The following is an 18,795-nucleotide window of genomic DNA, read 5'->3' on the forward strand; positions in this document are numbered from 1 at the left end:
GTATATCCACAAGGGATGACAGACTCCAGTTCGAAGCTATTGTGGACCTTGGTGTCGATCATTGGTGTTTGATACTGAGCTGGGCCGGCAGGCAGGCTGCACTGGATGATCGGGATTCAGCGAAGATAGAGAACTTCGGTCAGCGAGCGAGCATTTGCCCTGAGGAAAATCCAGTCGAGGGGGGTGAGCTGATGCCCCTCATCAGGGCATTCGTACTGTCTGTACTGCCTGTAGATAGGTTTGAGCATACGGTGCTATCTGTAGCTTATCGCTGTCCGTACTGCCCAAGAGGTGCGGGAGCGACGTCAGGTCATGCCAACATGGACCCCCACCACCGACCAGAAATCACTCAACAAACGTGTGACAACAATTGGATCGAACCAGTTTGAAACCTCGAGTATTCCTATTTAAATCTCGCACCTGCAATCCTGACGCCTGTCCTTCACCCTGCTTCTAGAGCACCCCAAGAACCCCCCAACCAATCCCTATGTCCAAGAGAAAAGCAGACGAGATGACCAAACCAGAGCAAAATGCCTGCCTGAGTACGTTCGAGTCCAAACCCCTCGCAGCAGTCCGAGCATCTCATCGGTCCCCCCCTTCTCCCCTCTCGCTTGCGCACATCGGCCCTTCCCGAGCCACTGCCGATAATGGACGATGAGAGCAAGATGCAGAGGCAGAGGCAAAGGCGGACGCAGGTGCAGGAGCAGATGGAGCTGCCGGTGCTGTCCAACGGAGAGCGGGCTCCTGAGGAACGGCACAGCAGCTCCAGCGGCTCCCGCGCCCGGCCGGACTACCTTCTAGTCTCGTGCCTTGTCCTGATATACCTCGAGCTTTCCTGGTTGATTCTAATGCTTCTGCGCACTTACAGTCGTCATTGACGGTTGGGGAGTACCCTCCGCCGACTCCCCCAAGAATGGAGACGCCATCACCAACGCGAAGACCCCGGTCATGGACGCCTTCGCCAAGAGCACTACCGGTTACACTGAGCTCGAGGCTTCTTCCCTCGCCGTCGGTCTGCCCGAGGGCCTCATGGGCAACTCGGAAGTCGGCCACCTGAACATTGGCGCTGGCCGTGTCGTCTGGCAGGACGTCGTGCGTATCGACCAGACCATCAAGAATGGCGAGTTCAGCAAGACTCCCGTCGTCAAGAAGACGCTTGAGGCTGCCAAGAACGGCAACGGCAGACTGCACCTGTGCGGTCTCGTCTCTCACGGTGGCGTGGTACGTATATATTCGACGACACATTTCCAAAGGGTCTTCAAGCTGCTGACAGTGCCTTTTCCATCAGCACTCTAAGCAGAAGCACCTGTACGCTCTTCTCGAGGCCGCCAAGGAGTACCAGGTGCCCGAGGTCTACATCCACTTCTTCGGCGATGGCCGTGACACCGACCCCAAGTCTGGCGCTGGCTATCTGCAGGAATTGCTGGACACCATCAAGGAGCTCGGCATCGGCAAGCTGGCCACCATTGTCGGCCGTTACTACGCCATGGACCGTGACAAGAGGTGGGAGAGAGTTGAGCTTGCCCTCAAGGGCCTGGTCCTTGGCGAGGGTGAGGCGAGCAGTGACCCTGTCGCCACTGTCAAGGAACGATATGAGAAGGGCGAGAACGACGAGTTCCTGAAGCCCATCATCGTGAACGGTGATGCTGGTCGCATCAAGGGTAAGGATTCCAGGATGTACCCTCGCTTCCTGTCCCACTGCTGACCTGAAGTAGATGACGACGTCGTCTTCTTCTTCAACTACAGATCTGACCGCGCCCGACAAATCACACAGCTCCTTGGAGACGTCGACCGATCACCAAGGCCCGACTTCAAGTACCCCAAGATCAACAGACTCGTGACCATGACCCAGTACAAGGTCGACTACCCCTTCGAGATTGCCTTCGCACCTCAGCACATGGGCAACGTCCTCGCAGAGTGGCTCGGCAAGCAGGGCGTTGAGCAGGTACACGTCGCCGAGACGGAGAAGTATGCCCACGTCACTTTCTTCTTCAACGGCGGTGTCGAGAAAGTGTTCGACCTCGAAACTCGTGACGAGTCTCAGGATCTCGTCCCATCCAACAAGTCCGTCGCCACCTACGACCAGGCGCCCGAGATGTCCGCGGACGGCGTGGCCAACCAGGTCGCCAAGCGTCTGGGCGAGCACAAGTTCCCCTTCGTCATGAACAACTTTGCCCCACCAGACATGGTTGGCCACACCGGCGTGTACGAGGCCGCGTTGGTCGGCGTCGAGGCCACCGACAAGGCCATCGGCAAGATCTACGAGGCCTGCAAGAAGGAGAACTACATCCTCTTCATCACGTCCGACCACGGCAATGCCGAGGAGATGAAGTTCCCCGACGGCAAGCCCAAGACCAGCCACACCACCAACAAGGTGCCCTTCGTCATGGCCAACGCGCCCGAGGGCTGGAGCCTCAAGCAGGGCGACACCGGCGTCCTGGGCGACGTCGCCCCCACCGTCCTGGCCGCCATGGGCCTGGAGCAGCCCGAGGAGATGTCGGGCAAGAGCCTGCTCGTCAGGGCTTAATTACCAAAAAATGAGAGAGAAAGGCGTTTGTGTGGTGTGAGCGTGGGTGTGGGTGTGTGAATTGAATGATGATTGGCATGGGTAGCACTGGGGTTCAGGGGGGTCCAAGGGGGTTTACGGCGGGATGAAAATGATATACATACAGTACTGATAGACAACACATAGACGGGTCACGCAGAGAGTGTCCCGCAATAAGAAAGACCGAAAATCCAACCTGACGCTGTGGTCTGCCTGGTCCGTCGCTGCTGTGTACGTGTCTGCCGGACAGGTCCTTTTGACATACCATGCAAGGCAAGCTGGTTGGCGCATATCCGGGTCAAAGAACGTTCTGATGTAACAAACTGACCTCTATTGCACACGTCAGGCTCAGGCGAGGGACAGTAGTCTACTTAGTTGCTCTTGAACTTAGACCTACATATAGTAAATTGAGAAACACGATTCGGTCAATTGTCTTAGAATTATGTTCCTGTACATCTTGTATCTAGGTATCCTAGACGAACTCCCAGGTCACACGTAGACACGGATAATTAGATAACTGAGGCACGTACGCTTAGGGAATTTTGTAGTCTTTTGTATGTCTCATTGTATATGGCTTCGTTTCAGTAATCGGAGCATGATCTAATACCACGCATGATCAACAGACCACATGTGCAAACATCGCTCTTGAACCAGAGAGCGAAAGCTTGTAAGAACTTGGGAGGGGAGGGGTTTGGGCTCTTGGTTCAGTAATTATCAACGCCAACGAGTAACAGCATGTTGTTCTTAGAGATGGCCCATGTAAGTAAGTGACGGGAGTCAGGAACATATGACTTAGTCAGGGATGATAGTACGGTGATATTGAGCTGGGGGATAATCAGACATGGGGCAGCTAGACAGTGAGATATTCAGTTCTGGGATCTGAAGATGTCATATTTCAGACAGCCTATTAGGGGCTGATGGGCTTCGACGCGTAGAGACAACACAGACGCGCTGGGAGCTGCGAGAAGCCCCTCAACTTTACCACTGTCGAGGCTTCGGGGTGTCTCAGGGGCGTTCGATTGCCAAGGGCGGCACGATCATTGGTGCGCAACGTGGGGTGGGACGGCAGACACGATGCTGTACCTACTGTGGTAACGATGCTGTACCCTACAGGTGAGTGGGGGGACGGCAGCCCAGCCCCGCGGTGGCTTGATCGATCGCATAGCTACTGTATGCATCCTATGCAACGCGTCTTGCTTGCGGTAAGGAGGCACGAACATGTCCGATCCGAGGCAAGGAGCCAGCGATGTGTCTAAGATCTGGCATCATGGTGAGACAGTAGGCTGGGCGGGCTGATCAGGCACGTAGATTGTCCATAGCCAGCAACTACCCATCACATGATCAGTCTAGATCACGATCCCCAGGGAAGGCGGACGACAGCTTGCCCAATCGCCGGGTTTGTCACCATCTCCTGTCCTCTGTGGACGAAGTAGCAGTGCATAAGGCTGGAAACTGTCACGTCTGCCTGCATTGGCTCGGTCTGCGCCTCGACAGTAGCGCAAGTGACCTTGCAAGCTTGGCTTCACCCCGGATTGCCGCTGGGCCGGTCCAGCCCATAGTGCGGAGTTCACATAGGACTGGGGTTGGTCGGTTATTTTATGCGACGCCGGCTGGTAGACTGGACGGCTGGGCGACGCTATCGTGAGAGCTCGGGGTAACCTCTCCGGAGCTGTGGGGCCGAGAATGTTGAGCTCCCGAGGTTGGGTCCAGATGGTCCAGAGGATCCCTCTAGAGATGTTGGGCGGCAACCGGTTGGTAGACAACCTCGCCACGGCGAAGTCTCTTAGCCGGTCTGTACGTGGTCTGTATACGCTCAGAAGTCGAGATCGGGAACTGGTCTTCGGGAACGACCGTTTGGTAAGTTCTCGGCGTGCACCCGACTAATTGGATCAAAGAGTGTTTCTCGCCCTCATCGACAAGAACTTGCCCCTCGATGTCGATCCCCTCGCATTTTTGCGATGGGACTGGCAGGACTTATTAATGAACAGGGACATGCTCGCTCGTCACGCGGCTGAAGGCTCGTGGGCAGTAGTTCCCGCGCTGGCGGTGGTCTAGAACGGTCTATGTTATGTGCCTGGCCGGGCGAAAACGAGAGAAGACCGGTCTGGCCCGGCGCGTCGGACGAGGGTCTCAAGGGTTTGTGCCTCTCCGAAAGGTCCACTTCGTCGGCAGCGACGACTGCACCGGTGCGGGTGCAGATGCCCAATTGCACCGCTGACATAGAAGAGGGACAACACGAAGAATTACCAATGCTTTCACATGAGCGACCCATACTTCCGCAGGGACCACTGGATCGGCAAGGACAACGCCCGTTTGGCAACCAGGGCTCTTGTTTCTTATCTCGATCGATCCCGCCAACTCGATTTTCAGGGTCTACGGACCTGCACTTGCTCTACCACTAGGCTGGCTTTGCAGCTCGGTCGTCCGCCCCTTGGAATCTCGGCGTGCACCCCACTGGGGTGAGTACACTAATCTTTTGGTCCAGTCACCTTCTTGCACCCACTTTTGACAGCGCCGATCCCTGAATTGGGTGGCCTATCTGGTCTGCTGACAAGTTGTGAAGCGTCCAACATGCTGTTGCGAGCCTGCTTCGCCCCCACCGAACCCGCCCGTGGCAGCTGTCAAATAACACAGGATTGCAAGAAGTATGATACCGCAACGGTCAGGTAAACCTCAATCTCTAGTGCAGTTTTCTCGGGCGGCGTCCCGGACGCTTGCCGACTACGACTCGGCCTAGCTTGGCAACATTCGACCTGGCAGATCTCCGAATAAGGGCAGCATCGGAGACCTGCCACGTTTCAATTCATTCCACAGATGGAGAGAAACCGATGCACTGCCTGACCGGCGATGCCTCCAAGCACACGTGGTAACTGACTGTCAATGCTCGACTCAGTCCCGCGTCTTGTGCCGTGTGTCATTTGCCTTCTAGGACAGAGAGAGAAAGGCCCCCGTGGTGACGTCGAAAGGCGCCGTTGATCTCTCAGGGGTTGTGCCAACAACTGCACCGCAAGCGGTAGTGCGGGACCCAGTGGTGCACCCGAGCTGATGCGTTTACAGCGCTAGATCTCAAAGGAATAGCAGGATCGGACACTTCTTGGCTTGCGCTGACAACGTGTCCTGTGCAAACGTTCCAACAGCCAGGGCCCGGTGGGGCCAAGGTGACGGCATTGGACTTGCGGACTTGTAGACTGCGTGCTCGTCAGTATGTCCAAGGAATGATTGAGCTTGCCTTGTTTGATTGAAGTTGATGTTGTGTCAGACTTGGGAGGAGTACCGCAAGAATCGTCATCGTGATGGTCTGCCCGGTGGGATCGAGATACTCTGCAGCCGGCAGATCGCTCGTTCAGGATAGAAAATTTCGTCGTGTGGGACGTTGGAACCCGGCTCGCTCGCACTCGGGTGAGGAAAAGACCCCGTTCACGCGCCTGGTCTCTCGAACGAGGGTGGTCACCGTGCTACAAGCAAATCAATGGACAGTGCTGCCCCGTCGCATTCCCTGATTGATAATTTGCCAAAGTCAAGCGGTGAAGTTTGAGCGTGCGTGTTGTGTGGTGGTGTGTGTGCGCGCATGTGTCTCGTCGAGAGATTGCCGACGGTAACGCGATCTCAGGCCACGGTTTGAATCGAATTTTGTCGTAAGCGGACTGAAGGGAGCCACGGGTGCTGACTGCAGGGTCGGAATCAGCCCCTCGGGAACAGGAACAGGAGCAGACTCAGGTCCATGCCGGAATTCCAGGGTCCAAGGGTCCTCTCGGGCTGTTGACTGTGCTACTGGCACAAGACAATGTTAGCGAGGGCGGCTATGATGGAACAAGCAGGGCTGGACGGGCATCTTCCCACCGAGACTGGCGACAGTGGTCCTCAGCGTACCAGTCAGTAGCTGCGTGTGTCAGGGTCGTCCGGGTTGTGTGGGCTGTGCGGGCTGGCTTTGAATGGTTGGCTTGGATGGAAACAGTCGGCGGCGTCGATGACAGGCAAAACTGCGATCGGGAAGGAGGTCAGGCTGGATGGCGGCTTGTTTCTTTTGAACCACAGAGGCCCATAGTTACTGTGGCAGCTGGGGTCGTTGAACATGACGTCACAATCAGGTCATCGGTGGGGAGACAGGATACGGAGACAGGAAGGTGAGCCCGCTCACAAAACCTGGATTGACCCGTGCTGCACCGGACGTGGTCAGCATGCCTGTCTGTCGGCTGTCTGCAACGGTACACATAGGGCTGAGGAGGGCAGACCAACACTGAGAGGGGAGAGCAACACCTGAGCACACGATGCAGAGAAGACCACTGTGTGTCGTGAATATCAGACTATGTACCTACCGAGGTAGGTATGCAGTAGGGGTCCAGGCACTGGCTTGGGGAGGCGGGATTGTGTTCTGTGAGGCGCCGTGGTCCAATGAGGGGGGCTGAGAGGAAGGGGTCCACGCTACGCACGGCAGGACCACCCCGGGGTGTGGAGCTTATGCCGGCCTACACAGTACGGCATGTCCATTGGGGGAAGGGGTGCCCTGGCCGTGTGCGATGAGCCCCGATCGCAGGACCCTTGCAAACCGTTTCTCATCGGCGGGCACACCTGGGGATCTGAGCATCTGTAGCCTTTCCACAAGCAACAAAATCGGATCGAGGCCGTTCTGGCACCTGGGCACATGGCACCTCGCAGCTCAATGCGGCGCCGGTGCCAGTGGCCTCTCCGCCTCCTGCCCAGATCATTCCAGAACCCAGCCGTAACGCGAGAACATCACCCCGGGCTGCTGATGCTCATCAAGCTGATGCTGATGCTGCTGCTTGCAGTCTCGGCTCATCATCGCTGAGTGCCAGCCCACACACACACACCCTGCTTGTACCTTTCACACCTGCCCTCCCTCTCCTTTGGCTCCCGCCACTTGCACATTGCACCGTACCGCGTCGTACATAGTACCCTACGGTGGGCATACCAAGGTAGCACAGCACACACACCGAATCTCGATTCTCATCGTGATTGCTGTCCCGGGCTGCGTCACAGCCTGCGCCGTGCCCTACACGCCCGACAAAACACACCTCCTTCCCTCCCAGCTTTTACTGAAGCTACCAGGCGTACACTCGTCCTTTCACATCCGCAGACTTCATTCTGGTTCATCGTTGGGAATCAACTATCCATCTCGGCAACAACAGGTCCACGACCTATTCACCAACCGCCCGCTTATACCAACCAGCAAGCTCACGAGAGCCACCCCCCCTTCTCACTCCGCCTCCGCCTCCAACTCATCACTCCAGCAAGGTATGAACAGGTTCTTCCCCCTCTTGCGTCATAATACCCTTCCCAAGCCCGCAGGTTTGGGATCGTCAGGGCCCTCGGGACTCCATTTGGACGTCTATCCTCACATGGTCCTGGTGGGGTCCTGCTACCCTCCCCCGGCTGCCCAATCCATCCTGCCCTGGTCCAGCAACACATGGAGTGCACTAGTCCCTTCGTCTTGCCTGAGTGCGTTGCACTCGACCTTGTCTACCAAGGCCCACCTGTCAAATTTGGCTGCTCGGGCTGGATGTTCCTCGCATGGCAGGACCCTCTCATATTTATGATGTCTCGTGTCCGAGAACACCATGTCGGACACCCTCATCAACCGAGTATCACTGCCTGCTCTGCATAGTTGCTGATAATAGTCTAGGCGTCTGCCAAAGCCCTGTCGGTTCAATTGTCTTGCAACGCAGCGTGTCAGCATCCGCTGAGCCAGAGTATCCTTCACACATCTGTTGCGGCATGCCCTCGACGCCATGCTGCATTGGTCTTACTTGAATCACAACAATCGGCACAGTATCAGACATGATGGCCGACAATGAGTCCAGAGCTCAGAGGCCACAACCCCGGCCGACATTGAGTGACCGCGGCCACCCAATGCCGCGAAGGGCCTCACCAGAAGGGTCCGTCACGCTTCGACACCACCGCCTTGCCAGAGATGCCTCCATGAGGCCCGAGACGGGTAGCAATGCCGTCTCGGGAAGCTCACCTAGGAGGAACTCTTCCGGCGAGAGCCATGTCACGGGTCAAAGCGATCCTAAACGATGGTTTGATCTTTCAAACAAAAATGCTCCTGCGGCATTTGACCATGCGACAATGGATGGTGCGTACTTCCCCCGCGTTGAAAGTGAAGCCCCGGGATCCAGCTGACTGATGGACGTCTAGTCGATCCTCCCTTTTATCAGAAACAGTCCGATTCTTCAAATGAAGAGATGATACCGCCAGCTCGTGAAAGCGCATATCATCATATTCCTACGGCGCTCCAATCTCAAAATTTCAGCAGGCCGACCATGGCACAAAGTAGCAGTGCCGAAGATTACAGGAGCGTGATCGATGACCTTACGATCGAGAACAAGCGGCTGAAGGATGAACTGAAAAGATACAGGCAATTTGGACCCGAGCTACTCCGCAAAGACAGGCTCTTCGAAATCAAAGTGCACGGTCTGGCAGGGAGCAAGAAGAGAGAGCTTGAGTCGACGTTACGCGATTTTGCTGCGAGCTTGGAAGGATCTCCGGCGGCATCTTTACAGCGGAAGAAGAGTTCGAAGCACGCCAACCGGCTCCAGGGATCAAGTTCAAATTCCAAGCACGCCTCCTCGTCGTCATCACACTCGCGGCCCGTGGATTCCGCCTACGCGTCCATGTCGACAGGACGGAGTTCAACTGGGCCGAATGTCAACTCGATCTCTCTCAGGCCGTCGCTCGGCCGGACAAAGTCATCCACTGACCACAAAGTGGAGACCTACCTTAAGGAAATTCCGGAAGGGTTATTCCCACGGCCGGTCGCCATGACTGACAAGGAGAAGAAAAAGCTGGTTGTGCGCAGGCTTGAACAGCTTTTTACGGGCAGAATGCCCGGGAAGCATAGGTTTTCCCGCAACAAGTCCTTGCTGTCGGTTCCGGAGCCCAGTGTTGCTCCCGCGCCGCCGCAAGACGGCGAGCCGTGCAGGGAAGCTCGCATAGAACCGGGGAAAATGACCTCGACAGAAAACCTATCGGCATCAAACTCAAACGGCGAGAACGACACCGGAGGAGACCGCACGGGCAGTGGAAGTGGTAGTAACGAACACAGCGGCCAATTTGCCTCGCCACAGACCGGCGAGCTTGCGGAGCAGAGGGCTACGAGACCTCGAGACTTGGATCCTGATCGGGTTCAGGTCCCGTCGGAGAACATGCAGTACATTCGGCACCTGGGTGTTACGGCTCCGAAAGACATTGGGGAGACCAGATTCAGGCCACAGGATGTGTCTATTGATGCAGATGGTTGGATCCATCTCAACCTCTTGTGCAATCTGGCGCAACTGCACATCCTTAACGTGACCCCTAGCTACATCCGATCGGCTATTAATGAGAGGTCTGCTAAGTTTCAACTCTCACGGGATGGCCGAAAGATCCGTTGGCGCGGCGGAGTCGAAGGGACAAAATTCAGCAGTGACAGCAGTGGAAACAGTTCACAGAGGAGCCCCGAGACGGACGGCACGGACGGCTCAAACGAGGATGGGCAGCGGAAGAGACAGAGGAAGAGCGAGCATGCTTCAGACCCATCAACCCAGAGTCAAAATCAGACGAAGCTGGAGCCTCAGAACTCCGTGTCGTCAGAAGGCTTCCACTACAAGCCTCTGTTCCTACACAATCGTTCATCGTCTGCGGAAACCTCCATGGATGAGACGGGCTCACAGGCATCTTTCGGAGCTATCGAGAACAGCAACATGAACTCCCGGTCAACAGGGTTTGTCAGTGGATCGGGATCGTCGCCCAGGAAGAAGCGCCGCAACGACGGCGCCATCATCTACTACAATGGCGCACCATTCTGTACCGATCTCTCGGGCGACCCAGGAGATGTGTCGCCCGCTACATATTTGGCATCCTCGAGTCAAGACCATGCCTCGAAGAATGTTGGAGCACAGTCCCCTGGCCTGAACCGCACCTTGTCTGGCTCATCTCTCCCATTTCGACCACTTGTCGACAGCCCTGAGCAAACGGACGTCGACATGGATCAAGAGCCCGAGCTTATCAACGACGATGGAGAGCTGTCGGAGAGCGAGGCCGGGTTCGAGTTTCCCTGGTGCGATAATCCTGAGACCCCCCAGCTGAAGCCGCTCGAGCCACAGTTGGAGCCATGTGGGCTTGGTGGGGTGACCCCGGAAGACCATTTTGCCATACTTGTCGTGACCCAACAACCCATTAAAAGCTCAGGGCGGGCTCAGCGTCACCTCGTTCGCCTTGGCTCAAATGAGACAGCCGAGTCGATTTCAAGCAGAATTGCGTCCTTGGCCGACACTTCAGCGCATCCGTCACGCCGACGTCCCAATCCACCGTCTCACATCCCGGCGCAAGTTGTTGCTCAGCGGTATAAGGGTCTCAAGCCTTTGCCTCTACCTCCGCCCGCAATGTTTTACCCACCATTTACCGAGACCACCGAGTCAGAAGACTCGGGCTTTGAGGACGGTTCTGCCGACGAGGATGACGACTCAGATGTGCACATGGGTGGCTTCGAGGCCATCTCTCAGCGAGTAAACCCAAAACAATCCGACCAGGACTTTCTCACAAGAGGAGCCCCCGGCTCTGACGATGACGATGTTCGCAGTCTGGACGTCAAGATTGCTCCCAAGGCGTCGTTCGGTCCCGGAGTCCGCAAGATGTCACACGGCTCTAGCCGGCCCGGCCGAAGCCTGATTCAAGGCATCGATGTGCACCCCGACAGTTCCGGCGCCACGGCAGGAGGGGAAGCGAGTGGCTACAGCAGTAGCGAGGAGGATGACTAGACGCCTCTTGGCGCCTCGGGTGATTGTGCTTGAACTGTACACTCGAGGGAGGTTTAGGTGGACTAAATTTTCGCATTGGTACCGGCGTTGAAACTGAATTATTTGAGGGATGGGCTTTGATCCCGGGGTATGATACCATTTTCTAGCGGCTGCTGTGAAAAGTTCATCAGCGAGATTTATATTAAGTCATATTTGGCATCAAGTCTAGCGTTGTGGACAATACCTGGTTAGATAGAGGCGAGGTAGACGCCTTAGCACTCATAATCAAGCGAATTTGCGCAAACCTCTGTTCGAGTCCTTGCTAGTGAACATGACAAGCCTCAAAACGTGTCGGCACACTCTGCTCTCAAAACAACGTCTGGGTCGCCGGTCCCAAGTGGCAGGCCGATATCCGTCAGCCTTCTATGGAGTCATTGGATGTTAAATGAACGGCCTGTAATAGATGGCTTGTTCGTGCTGGGGAGTGGACGTTGTCAGGGTTAGGGTGTTCGAAGGGAGGCAATTAATTGTGACAAGAGGGGGGCGGGCCATCATTCGGCTTACAGCCGACCCTCTGCCTCAGCAGAAGCAAACCCGTTACGTGCATGCAGTCTGGACGCAGGGATCGCTCCATTGAAGCTGCCCCACCATTGAGCTGCCCCGGTAGCACAGGTTCACGGTTGAGAGAGCTCTGGGGCCAACCGACATCTTTCGCCGCATACAGGTCGAACCACTGCCAGCGACAGACTCAGCACAAGCCGTCGACATGGCAGACAAAGGGAAAGCGGCTGCTCTGGGGTAAGCAACCCGGGTCCCCCAACACACTGAACAGCAAACAATTCTTGCGTGCAGGCCGCTGACGAGGAAGCTTCTCGTCGCAGGAGCAAGGACACCCCCACTAACCCCCGAGGCATACCCTATGCGCCGTTCGTCGACAGGGTGGAGGACTATGTGACCTCGCGTGCCGACACCGAGCCCACGCTGCGAAAGTTCCAGGAGATGATCGCGTGAGTCACCGCACCAGGAGACCGGGCTGCAATGGGCAAGCATGCTGCTGTTCCCGGCGGCGACAGGAGCTGCGAGCTGCGAGCCGCGAGCCGCGACAGCCCGGGCGGGAAGGATGCGAGGATGGGCCGTGGGTTGACGTGCGACGATACAAAAAACAGGAAATACCAGTATATGGAGTCGAACATGCAACGGAAAGCCGCGGGCCTCAAAGACAAGATACCAGACATCCAAAAGACGCTGGAGACGGTCCAGTTCCTAAAGACGAGAACAGTATGTCACCAGGCCTAGCCGACCTGCCTCATGCCAGTGCAACTGCCCAGGACCCAGGGGGCTGACAGAAGTATCAGGACGAGACAGACCCGATCGAGACCACCTTCGAGCTCAACGACACGCTGTTCGCCAAGGCCGAGGTGCCGCCCACCGACGAGGTGTACATCTGGCTAGGCGCGAATGTCATGCTGGCGTACCCGATGGACGAGGCGGAGACGCTGCTGGTTGAGAGACTAGGCAAGGCCAAGAAGAGCCTCGTGGACTGCGAGGAGGACGCGGAATTCCTGAGGGAACAAATCACGGTGAGTAGACCTTGCTCTACTATAGCCCCCTGGGACTGCCTATACTCACATCCCGTCAGACCATGGAGGTTGCAACAGCCAGAGTGTACAACTGGGACGTCGTGCAGAAGCGCAAGGAGAAGGGCGAGGAGGAGAGCAAAGAAAAGGACGACAAGGCCGGCGGTGGCTGAGCGGGCCGCACGCTGGGGGAATGGGAGTCTCAGCACAGAGAATCTTACTGTCGGTCCGTCACGGCAACCCACGGGGAGGGCCGAGTCCGACTGAAACGCCTCGATCCGCGTGCAGGCTGCATCCACGGCTCGAAGGGCCGGTGGGCGTCCCGAGCGCCGAGGACGGGGCCGAGCAGGCCGGCGAAAACCTGGAGCAGGCAAATAGTGGGATGGCTTACAGCAAATAGATACCACGATGCTTTCCTGTGATCCGGTTGTCAACCCCCTATGATTCGGTCAGACCCACGTTGGACACCCTGAGTAGGAATGTTCACTCAGGTGGCTCAATTCTCGAGTGTCACTATTGCAAGCATACCATCTTTCACATTTGACCGGAATTGGTCTGTATCCAATCAAAGCAGCCCTGGAGCCTCTTACTCACCCACCGGACGACTCGGAGCCTTGGGATGTTGACGTCAGCTGTGCTCGTATGTATTCATTTTCGCATCCATCTTGAGGCAAAGTCAGACACACGTTCCGTTTGAGGCCAGTCCGGTCAAACATGATACGCCAGGCCTTGCTGACTGGTCTGGCCGTGTGACCTCTCAACTTCAGCATTGGGGCAACCCGGGATGAGCTGACATCGTTTCCGATATTATCAATGAGCCCGGGGTACTCACACACACACACACGTATGCTTTCCCATGTGCCATGTTCCAAGAATACGGGTGGTGAGGCGGAGGGCTGGGCGGATTGGCTCTGTACGCCGATACTCATGGAGACCGGGTCTGGGCTCAGACAGATGACGCCCTGCTGGGCTGTGGTGTAAGCCAGCTAGCTACCAGGTACAATTAAAGTCCACAACGCTTTGGCTCATTGGTGTATGAATGTGGTTTCACACTGGAATAGAGACTGTGAGGAGTTGAGGTCTCAAAAGCATTAGGGTTCAATATGAAAAAGGCCAAGTACGATGTTACCTGACAACATGAGTGGCTTTAGTTAAACATGCAATACAAGCTTCGCCCTTGCCTCCCTAATTCAAAAAACTTGGTTATTATGACTTGGACATGTTTGGGTCAGCGAGAGAAAGTCATTTTTAGTACTACACAAAATATTTCTAGGCTGAATATCTACGCATGCGGCTGCATTCTTATCATATGCATCGAGAGCGTCCTTGTTGAATCTATAATTACAATCAAAATAATTGCTGATTGACAGATTTCATTCGCCTGAAAGTTTTCCCATGAGCTTGGGCCCCTTTAATCATCTTCGAAATCTAATAACCCATAGCATCCAACAAGTCTCACCGAGTGAAGGATTACTCAACGAACATGCCAGATTGTTTGTTAACGTCAAATTAGTCCTTGCTGCACAATGACAATCTTCCCAAGGCCATATTGTGTGACAGAACAAATCCAGAAATGAGTTCACCCGCCGTCTCGAGTGCGCTGACCTCATTCTTCCGTCCTTTCTCTCCCAACGGGTTTCATTCCATGTGCCACCAAGCATATGGCGGAGTTCAATCCTCTGAGTACAACAGGTGACGAGATGTGGGCACTAGGTCCCGTTCATCAGCATGACTGAAAGGTTCGGAGGACTGCTCAAGAGGCTCCGAGACGTACCACCAATGGGTAAAGAAAGTCTCGGGCACATCCACATTTAGAAAACGGAGATTCGTACAGACCAAATCGGAGGGTACACAGATGCCTCGCCAGCGCCAAAGCTACAGCATCTCACACCCAATTCGCCCACACCTACCCAATTCACACACTCAACTTGCATACCTAATCAGCCTTAAGCATATAACTTAATCTTAGGCATGTGAATTAGCTTAGGTATATGAATTAAGCATACAAATTGGGTATGGATGTTAAGTATGGGTATTGGGTGTTGAGTGTGGGTGTTAGGTGAGTGTGTGTGTGTGTGTGTGTGTGTGTGTGTGTTTGTGTGTGAGAGATTTGCTATTTGGTGCACTACGGGTATTATGTATCTGTGTACCCTCCAATTTAGTCTGTACGAATCTCCGTTTTCCACATTTATGGATAGCAAAATAGAAATCCCATGAATGGTGAACATTTCCAGCAGCCCACTGGAAGGCCACCTCTGGCCATAAATATCAATAATTTCTAACTCCATCGGGCTCAAAAAACCTTACAAGAAAGCCGGTCGGGCTGACTGCCCTTTCTGCAAATAACGCATGGAGGCCCAATGGAGATGGTGGCACGCAAGAGATTAAAGCGAGCGACGGTTCGCTCCTTATTTCATCGCCAGTTCGCGACTCATTATGACCAAGGTCATGGGTGCATTGAAGAGGCTTTGGTTCGCCGTCCTTCCACAACTCAGTCGAAACGGCGCCTGACATCCACGATTACCTCCCTTTCTGTGGTGCCCGTGGAAAGAAATTGGCCCCCAGGGTCCACGATCACGAGACATCTGAGACTTTTGGACCGGAGAATTGATCATGTCATCCGGAATGACATGCGGGAATGTGTACTTCGCTGGCCTGGCGAAACTTCTTGCCCAATCAGTCTTCCACCTCGAGCTATGTTACTGAGTCCTTTTGAATTCTAATATGAACAAAGTATCATGGACTCACATGGCCCTAGACTCCAATTACTGTTACCTAGGTAGCCTTTCAAGAGCATTCACCAATGATTGAGTGTTTATCAAGGTCCCACAAGGCCATGCTTCAGCACCCATCTTTGACAGGGCTCTCCGTCTGACCGCCCGGAATCAAATTGGGAATTCACCCAAGGCTTGTCTTGCCTGAACCACATAGACACACGGAAGTTCTCTCCGTCAGGCTCCGGAAGCCCTGCAGCCTGCGGCAAGTGGAGTGCGCAGGCAGGTCGTTGTGTCCAGATATGGGCATATGAACGCGTTACGGTCGACCTGACTGAGTATTATTGCGGAGACGCTGGCCTCGCAACTTCGGCACTACCCCCGCCTTAAGTCTGTTACATGGATCTACGTAAGGCCAGGGGAATCACCGTCGGATTAGCGTGGGGCATGATGTAAAGAGGGTCTTTTAAAAATCCCCGGATTTTCTTGACGACGGCACGGCCGACTCTGGAGATGAGGGGTCTTGAGATATGTGGCGGTGGTGTGATCTCTCCTAGCGACATAGCCGGCTTTAGAAAGCGACATTACTAGAAATTTGTACAATAGAGTTTCTATTTCCGTAGAAATCCTGCAATGCTGCAAAGAAAAGTGAAATGAAACCAGTGTTCCGGCACAATAAAGTTCTTTTGCTGTGTCCCTAATCCGCCGAGATCGACGGAACTGGTGGAAAAGCGGCTTAACTCCAGACATCTCAATTCAGGGACCACGAACCACATTGATAGTACCGTAACTTGGAGTGCACACATTCGCGGACAGAACATGGGGATATAAGCTGTGTAAAGAGACCGGGGCTGATGCTAATAATTGCTACCCCGACAATCTCAACTTCGGCATGGGGAGAAAACAAGGCGGTGGGTGGTGTGGAGAGGGAGATTGACAGAGGGAATTACTACTTGGGAAAAGGGACCCTGGGTAGATTGTGTGAAGCAGTGTACACACACACACTCAGAGAGAGAGAGGGTACAGCCAAAAATTATGACAGCAGATACAGCCAGCCGTAGATTTGAAATATGGACTTAAACAGTAAACACACATGCACACATGTAGATAGTCTATACCTATGTTGGTCGCAGAAAAGATCATGTATGCACAAGAGGAGGTCTGGTACAAGACCAGGTCTGAACCAAGATTGGGAATGCAGTGAGGGACTACTTGCACAGATGAGATTAGATGAGATGAGATGAGATCTGGAATGGAGCCCTGACAGGCATCCAGTCTTCTTGCCCTGCCAGGCCGGCCAGGCCTGCCTGTTAACGACTCTGACTGGCCAACTGGGCATGCTTCTGAAGAAGCGAGGAACGGCTTGGGGCGGTGCAGGATTTTGAGCCCGACGCCAAGCAGGAGATGCACAGCAGAGGTGGAGCAGCGGTTGATGACGTCCCCTCCTCCCCGGCCGGCCGAGAGACCCTCTCAGTTGCCCACCCCCCCCACCACAAACAACATCAGACGGCCAAAAACGGGGCGCCCTCAAATTACCTAGGTAGATAGGAGACATCACAGCGTCGACGGCCGCTCGCCTTGCTCCACCACACACCCCCTGGACATCTTTCTGGACAACACCGCTTCTTCTTGGACCCCTACAGCTTGGCCTCCTGAGCGACCGTTTCCAGTTCTGGTCGTTTTTCTGGTCGCATCCGACAAGGCAAAAGACAATACTTGGCCTCGACATCCCTCGACATTCCCATACGCCTATTCCCCCCTTCCCATCCCATACCACCTTTCCCTCTGCATCATCCCCGCCGACTCTGCAATCCCTTGCATAGTTCCAGCATCTACCTCTATCTACCAACATGGCTGCCACAACAGGAACCGGAGGCATCGACCTCGACCCCAAGTACGACGACTTTGACTTCCCCATCGTTGCTCCCGTCAAGGTCAACGGCCACCCTGGCCACTTGACCGACGAGCAGAATGCCGCAGTCAAGCAGCTGCGGGAGTCGCTCGAGAAGCAGGGCTACACCGATCGCCTGGACTCCCTGACCCTGGTTTGTGTCCCTCTGGTCCTCAGTCTGCCGGGCATGGCAACGAAGCAAGGCTAACTCCATCACCACCCAGCTGCGGTTCCTGCGCGCACGGAAGTTCGACCTCGCTGCCACCGAGAAGATGTGAGCCTTTGCCCCAACACCTGGAACCTCGCGGCGCCAAAAACGAAGAACGGCCTGCTAACCCTGCTGCAGGTTCGTCGATGCTGAGAAGTGGCGGAAAGACACCAAGCTGGATGAGCTGCTGCCCACCTGGGAGTACCCCGAGAAGGAGCAAATATTCCAGTACTACCCTCAGTACTACCACGGGACCGACAATGTACGCTGCTCCCCGTGTCCATACCTGCTGCTTCCGGGATTGCCGTGGCCGGAGGCACCGTGGTGTACCGTATCAAAGCATTCACTAACACAATCTCCTCGCAGGACGGCCGCCCAATCTACATCGAGCAGCTCGGCAAGGTCGACATTGCCGCCATGAACAAGATCACCACCTCGGAGCGCATGCTGACCAACCTGGCCGTCGAGTACGAGCGCGTCGCCGACCCCCGCCTGCCCGCATGCTCCCGCAAGGCCGGCCACCTCCTCGAGACTTGCTGCACCATCATGGACCTCAAGGGCGTCGGCCTCGGCAAGGCCCCCTCCGTCTACGGGTACCTCAAGTCGGCCTCCAACATGTCGCAGAACTACTACCCGGAGCGCCTCGGCAAGCTGTTCGTCATCAACGCCCCCTGGGGCTTCTCTACCATCTGGGGCGCCATCAAGGGCTGGATCGACCCCGTCACCGTGCAGAAGATCCACATCCTCGGCAGCGGCTACCAGAAGGAGCTTCTGCAGCACGTCTCCCCCGACGCCCTGCCCAAGGCCTTCGGCGGCACCTGCGAGTGCCCCGGCGGCTGCATGTTCAGCGACATCGGCCCATGGACCGACCCTCAATACGCCAAGCCCCCAAAGTGGGACAAGAAGGCTGACGGCGCCGCCGCTGCCGCCCCCGCAACCACCATCCAGACGAACCAGGAGAACCCTCAAGCTCCGGCCGCAGACACCCCGGCGCAGGCCCCAGTGGCTGCCGAGGAGGGCGCCAAGGCTGACGCACCTGCCCCTCAAGCTGCGTAGAGCACGTTGTAGTCTGTCATGGAGGTGGTGTTTGGGGTTGAGGAGCTGGGAGTCACACACATAATCGTT

General features: G+C 55.5%; 4 protein-coding genes across 4 annotated transcripts; all 4 read left to right on the forward strand.

Moving 5' to 3' along the window:
* Nucleotides 1-487: 487 nt before the first annotated feature.
* Nucleotides 488-2,527, forward strand: INS49_011890 (uncharacterized protein; the record flags this gene model as incomplete). Its single annotated transcript, XM_043172598.1, has 4 exons — nt 488-542; nt 869-1,221; nt 1,289-1,661; nt 1,716-2,527. 4 exons carry the CDS (start codon nt 488-490, stop codon nt 2,525-2,527), a joined length of 1,593 nt encoding a protein of 530 aa, XP_043024343.1.
* A 5,886-nt stretch (nt 2,528-8,413) lies between these two features.
* On the forward strand, nt 8,414-11,301 carry INS49_011891 (uncharacterized protein; the record flags this gene model as incomplete). Its single annotated transcript, XM_043172599.1, has 2 exons — nt 8,414-8,639; nt 8,702-11,301. The coding sequence occupies 2 exons, from the start codon at nt 8,414-8,416 to the stop codon at nt 11,299-11,301; spliced, it is 2,826 nt and encodes a 941-aa protein (XP_043024344.1).
* A 745-nt stretch (nt 11,302-12,046) lies between these two features.
* INS49_011892 (uncharacterized protein) lies at nt 12,047-13,030 on the forward strand (the record flags this gene model as incomplete). The annotated part of the gene is made up of 5 exons (XM_043172600.1): nt 12,047-12,078; nt 12,162-12,287; nt 12,354-12,558; nt 12,636-12,860; nt 12,920-13,030. 5 exons carry the CDS (start codon nt 12,047-12,049, stop codon nt 13,028-13,030), a joined length of 699 nt encoding a protein of 232 aa, XP_043024345.1.
* Nucleotides 13,031-17,421: 4,391 nt separating this feature from the next.
* INS49_011893 (uncharacterized protein) lies at nt 17,422-18,726 on the forward strand (the record flags this gene model as incomplete). Its single annotated transcript, XM_043172601.1, has 4 exons — nt 17,422-17,616; nt 17,687-17,736; nt 17,809-17,932; nt 18,037-18,726. The coding sequence occupies 4 exons, from the start codon at nt 17,422-17,424 to the stop codon at nt 18,724-18,726; spliced, it is 1,059 nt and encodes a 352-aa protein (XP_043024346.1).
* Between the last annotated feature and the right edge of the window lie 69 nt (nt 18,727-18,795).

Source organism: Diaporthe citri (genome assembly GCF_014595645.1).
Source record: "Diaporthe citri strain NFHF-8-4 chromosome Unknown scaffold_5, whole genome shotgun sequence".
In the NCBI taxonomy this organism is placed as follows: Eukaryota; Fungi; Ascomycota; class Sordariomycetes; order Diaporthales; family Diaporthaceae; genus Diaporthe; species Diaporthe citri.